The 5,424-nt window shown below is 56.6% G+C and overlaps 1 protein-coding gene across 2 annotated transcripts; it reads left to right on the top strand.

The window, feature by feature from the left end:
- Positions 1-356: 356 nt before the first annotated feature.
- On the top strand, positions 357-5,359 carry ADCYAP1 (adenylate cyclase activating polypeptide 1). 2 transcript variants are annotated; one of them, XM_077778181.1, is made up of 5 exons: positions 357-570; positions 884-994; positions 3,194-3,325; positions 3,780-3,878; positions 4,974-5,359. In XM_077778181.1, the coding sequence occupies exons 2-5, from the start codon at positions 885-887 to the stop codon at positions 5,161-5,163; spliced, it is 531 nt and encodes a 176-aa protein (XP_077634307.1). In that variant the 5' UTR covers positions 357-570; position 884; the 3' UTR covers positions 5,164-5,359. The 2 variants fall into 2 exon arrangements, with proteins under 2 accessions (XP_077634307.1, XP_077634306.1); XM_077778180.1 differs by having other exon boundaries at positions 357-584.
- The last annotated feature ends 65 nt before the right edge of the window (positions 5,360-5,424 follow it).

Genomic DNA, 5,424 nt, shown 5'->3' with positions numbered 1-5,424 from the left:
TTCTGTCAACTGCACATATAAATAGGAGCAGAGGTCCGGTCACCTCTGTAACCACCGGCAGCAGCAGCAGCAGCAGCAGCCGCAGCTTCAGACGCAGCCAGAGGGACCTCAGAGCAGAGAAGGCGCTGCCTACTTGCACAACTGCCTGACCAGGCGGTTCTGACAGATGCCAGCTGAGACGCGGCCCTCCCTCTTTCTTCCTCTCCTTCTTTGACTTTCCCTCTTTTCCTTAATCACTTACTTCTTTCTCCTGGTGGACTTTGGCCACTTTGTCCCCCACCCCTCACTTTAGCTGCTCGCCTCCTCTTTCTTTCTTCTACATCTCTCTCCTCGCCCCCTTCCCTCCCTGTCACGCTTCCTCCTAGCTCCGTGCATCTGCAAACTTTTGAACAGAATATTGGCCTCAGCAAACAAGTCCTCCAGCTCCTCCTGCTGCTCCTGCTCATTCCTGCGGCTTCTCAGACACTAAAGCCAGACGGTGATGCCTCTTGGGTTGTGACTCCAGCGCAGAAACTTGGAGGAGCCCTTTGCCCGCCGTCCTACTTGGCAACACAGCCTCTCCCAGCAGCGGTAAGAGTTGAACGGTAAGGGGGAAATATCTTACCAAATCAAACGACTCCTTTGCTGATTCTTTGACCATTATCAGGGTATGAGTTAGCTTTCCTTTGCACCAGGTCTGGCGAGTTATTGGGTCCTTGATACATACATATATATTTTTTAACTATAGAGAGAGGGAAGTGGCAGGGCGCGCGCGGGCTGTCATTAAGCGGTGTTCAACACTGGGAGCCGACCCCTCCCCCAGCTCTGGAGTTTCTTGGGGTTGGAGGGTGAAAGGCCAGGGGCTGTTCTGACAGTTGTGTGTCCTCTTTCCCCTCCTGCGCAGAATGACCATGTGTAGCGGAGCGAGGCTGGCCCTCCTGGTCTACGGGATAATAATGCACAGCAGCGTCTACTGCTCACCTGCCGCCGCAGGACTCCGGTTCCCTGGAATCAGGTAGGTGCTTGCTGTCCGGGCTGAACTGAGGCTTGGCTTCCCCCAACACTTCCTCGTGGTCGCCCTCCTGCAGTTCCGCGGTCCCGGCCACAATCATCTTCCCAGGGGCTCCCAGTACGCCGCCGCCGTCAGCCCGGGTCGGACCGCAGGTACCTGGCCTTGGCCCTGGCTCTGGCTCTGCGAGAGGGCCGGGCAGGCTCCAATGCGGCTCCGCGCCCCTCCCCCAGCCCGCCGCCGCGAAGGGGCCAGGGTTGAGCGAGGGAGCTTCAGCGGGCTGGAGAAACCTCCCCTCCCCCAGCCCCGCCTGCAGGAGGGGGCAGGGCTGGTCCCCGAGCAAGACTTCTTTTCCCTATTCTTAGCTTGAGTTAGGAGAACTTCTGCTCTGGTGCCCGCAGCCAGGTTGGAGGGTTGAGCGTGAAGCTCCCGTGGACTTTGCTTTGTTACAGCTTGTTCTGGACTATCGGGGCGGGGTCTCCCTCTCTCTCCTCTGATCTCCCTTTCACTTCAATTCGAATTCTTTTCCTTGAAAGAGCTTTCTCCTAAGTGATACGTTTTCCAACTGCAACCTGAGTGTCAGACTGTCTTGGAGAGGGGGAGTGTTGGCCAGGTATGGTTGAGGAAAGGCGATTTCAGAGAAGAAAGAACAAGAATGAGTCTGAAAGGAAGGGGAAGAAACGGATGCAAGGAAGGAGGAAGAGAAAGCAGGCAGGCAGGCAGGACCTGGACAACTCTGCCCGCCAGAGGCTGGAGTAACCGTGGCTTTCTTTTCAATCCCTGGTTTCTAATCGGTTGACACTGATGGGTTCCTAACGCAGCCCCAAAGTCCCGGGGCGGTCAGCGGACAGTAGTAGATCCCTTTGCAGCGCAGCGTGGGTGCTGAACGGTGTACGCGGCTCCCTGCAGCTCGGAGCGCGCCTTCTGCCTGCAAAGCTGCTTCTCTGAGCCGCGCCCAAGAACGGTCTCCTTAGGGGCCACTGACCGTTGATTTGGCCGAAGATATGGGTTCTGGCTTCAATATAAGGATTCCAGCTTTTGTGCACGGGGCAGGGATGGAAATGGCCAGAAAGACCCGGGGACTCTGGGAAGCTGGGCCATAGAGGAGGCAAGTCGCCAAGGGAGGGCTGGGTGCAGGGCGGACGGAGACTTGTGCTTGCCTTGTCCTTACCAATCCCGGGATGGAGGAAAGGCGAGCAGATGAACGAATACGACTCTAACCCCTATCAGAGAGCTCTACTTGCCCTGGCCGCGTCCCGGGTCTCTCCAGCGACTCGAGGCAGGAGGTTTTGTGTTTTAGCCCACCTCTCCCCGTCCTACATTAAGGATAGAGGCGGTAGGCAAGGGCGACTTCCAGACCGCGGCGCTCCGGTTGGCCCTCGGTCCCCTGTTGACTCTCCCTTTCCGCCGCCTCAACATCTCTAACAGATTAGCGCGAACTATTTATTTAGATGACTTCAAAGCCCTATTTCGCTACCAGCAATTTTCGAAGTCCCGTGTGCCTAGCACTTTCCCTGGACGCGAGGCACCAAGGTGCGTGGACATGCCACAAAGAATGAGCCGCCGCCAAACCGGCTAAGTTTAGGGGCATCTATTATTCATGTTCCTGCCAAATCCTCTCCCGCCCAAAATAGAAGCCGGAGGTTCTCCGTGACCTACATCTGTGCGGGGAAGGGCTCCCCTGGGCTCAGAGGCTGGGTGGGGGTGGCTGCCGGAGTCGGCCGCCGCACATCCCACCCATCCACCTCCCTCGGTGTAACGCTCCGGGCCTCCCCATGGGGTCTTCGCGTCGGCCAGCGTCTTGTCTCTGAGGACCTTCCTCATCCCCGCCCGTGGCTGCTTATTTGGGGTGGCTCAGGCGCCAGGTCCCCGTAGGGGGCAGGTCCTTCTTGGTGGCCAGGTACGAGGTTGGCATGGACATCTGGACTTCCCAGACCTTGCAGGGCGACCCTGCAGGGCGAGAGGAGGGGGCGCAGAGCCGCCTGGAGGGGTGAGGAATCACTGTTGGGTGTACTTTCTAAAGCCTTACCTCTATCGCCCCCCTCTCCCACTCCCGCCCCGCCCCTGTCCCGGAAGAAGAGGCAATTCTCCGAGAGGGACCTTTAGGAAGAAGGAAAGTCAGTGCGAGCCCCTTTCTGTGCGTCCCTGAGGAGCCGGGGAGGGACCTGTACTGACCACTCCTTCTGCCCCCGGCTCTCCCTGCAGGCCAGAGGACGAGGCGTACGACGAAGACGGAAACCCGCAGCAGGACTTCTACGACTCGGAGCAGCCCGGCGTGGGGAGCCCCGCCTCCGCGCTGCGCGACGCCTACGCGCTCTACTACCCGGCGGAGAAGAGGTACCACCCGCGCGGCCTCCGCGCCAGGCCCGGGTCTGAGGTGGCGGGAGGGGCAGGGTGGTGGCCCACAGAATAGGATGTCTTTCATAAAAGCCCTCAAGCCTCTCTTTTCCTTGACTGGTACCCGAGAGAGCGACAAAAAGTTAGTAGCCGGCGGGTCTGTGTGGACAAGAGGGACGGGTGGGATCCAAAGGTCTGTGGATCAAGGAGTGGCCGTGAGGGCGCGCCCTGGCCTGACTCCATGCCTGCCATCCCGGGAGGGCAGGACGAACTCCCGTTCAGGGCAGTCAGTCGCGGGAACACCTCCCAAAGAGTCATTTACAAGTTCTGTGCCCCTGGGGGTTTGTCGTCAGCCTGCCAGAGCGCCGGAGCGCTGGCGTGCCTAGCTGGGGGCCTGGGGCGGCCACTTGGGGACACACAGTGACCCTGGGCGCGTACTTTGCTTCCCCATTAGAGATGTCGCCCAAGGGATCCTTAACAAGGCCTACCGCAAAGTACTGGATCAGCTGTCCGCCAGGAAATACCTGCAGACGCTCGTGGCCAAGGGCTTGGGGTAAGAGTTTGCGAAAGAGTTAAGCGGCGCAGAATCGCGCGCGCGCGCTCCGGGGTGGGAGTCCGTGCGAGCGCGCGCGGGTGGGCGGTGCCGCTTCTGCGTCCTTGCGTGCACGTGGGCCCTAAGGTGCGTCTGCGCCGCCGGGGCTTAGGGGCCAGCCTACGGTCACAGGGAAGGTTCGGGTATGGCCCCTTAAGTTTGGTGAGTTCTGAGCGGCGAGAGGCAAGGAGAGGGCCGAGAAACCGGGAATTTAATCCGTTTTAAATTAAAAAACAAAGAAAAGCTACGCTCCGCCCCAAGTCATTGAAAACCTTCAAGCTTCGCGGGACGATTTGCTAGAATTTCCTCTAAGCATGACTTAAAAAAAAATCCTTTTACTGTAAATTCAAGTCGAAACCAACAAATCTTCAAATTTGGGGAGCTAGGGTAACAGTTCTTTTGCGCGTGCCAGACAAACCGAGAGCACAGGGCTTGCGTGGAGCATCTCAGCAGAAGGCAACATTTTAATAAAGCCCATGGGGAAACATTACATTTTTCACAATGAATAATTCATACGATGAAAAATATTGCCTACATCCTGTCGACTTATATTATTATCATCACGTTTTTCGACTTAGAATGCGGAAGGGGAGGTGTGCTCCAGTCTGACTAGGATTTGAGGGATCGATGTAAAACTCCCAGGCAGCAGCTACCGTGGCACTTGAGGCTCTTTGGTTATTTTCTCTGTTCGTGGGGGGTGAGAGGAACAGTTAGGACAATTTAGCGCAAAAGCACGGATGGTCAAATCTCAAAGGGCAGCGTTTGGAGACAGGTTAGGCGCGAATCGCGCTCGTGCCCTTGGCCTGGACCTCATCGCGGGCCCCTTCTGTAAGGACATGTTGCCAGCAAATCCTCGGTGGGGAGGGCGGAGTGAGGGGTTTCGGTCCCTTCCCTCCCTCCCCCGGCTGCTTACGGGCAGAGGAAGGCGGCGCGGTGCGCTCGAGAGCCGAGCCTTCCTGGATGACTCCCGCGTGGGGTGGGGCCCGCCTGCTCCCCGCAGCTATTGAATGTGTGTCTCCCGCCCCGCCACCCTCTTCCCGACCCCTTTCCTTGCAGTGGGAACCTAGGCGGCGGCGCAGAGGACGACTCAGAGCCTCTCTCCAAGCGCCACTCAGACGGAATCTTCACCGACAGCTACAGCCGCTACCGGAAACAAATGGCTGTCAAGAAATACTTGGCGGCAGTCCTAGGGAAAAGGTATAAACAAAGGGTTAAAAACAAAGGACGCCGAATAGCATATTTGTAGCGATGAGTTACCAGCTACCCTGTGTATACAATCCTGACATTATGAAAAGTCACTTTCCCAACTGACTGAACAGTCATCGCTCATGTGTTCTATCCAAACATGTATTTATGTATGAAGTAAAGCCATTAAATGAATATTTTGATAATAATATTGTTTTTCTTTTTACAAAGCACTAGAGAATGCACAGATATACTTTGTGGACCAATTATTGATATATATATATTACAAATATATATATTAAGAATATATATAGGTATAATT

The sequence above is a fragment of the Crocuta crocuta genome, unplaced genomic scaffold (assembly GCF_008692635.1).
Source record: "Crocuta crocuta isolate KB4526 unplaced genomic scaffold, BGI_CrCroc_1.0 scaffold26, whole genome shotgun sequence".
NCBI classification, from domain to species: domain Eukaryota; kingdom Metazoa; phylum Chordata; class Mammalia; order Carnivora; family Hyaenidae; genus Crocuta; species Crocuta crocuta.
The sequence above is the reverse complement of the archived record's forward strand: the minus strand, read 5'-3'. Positions and strand labels throughout refer to the sequence as shown.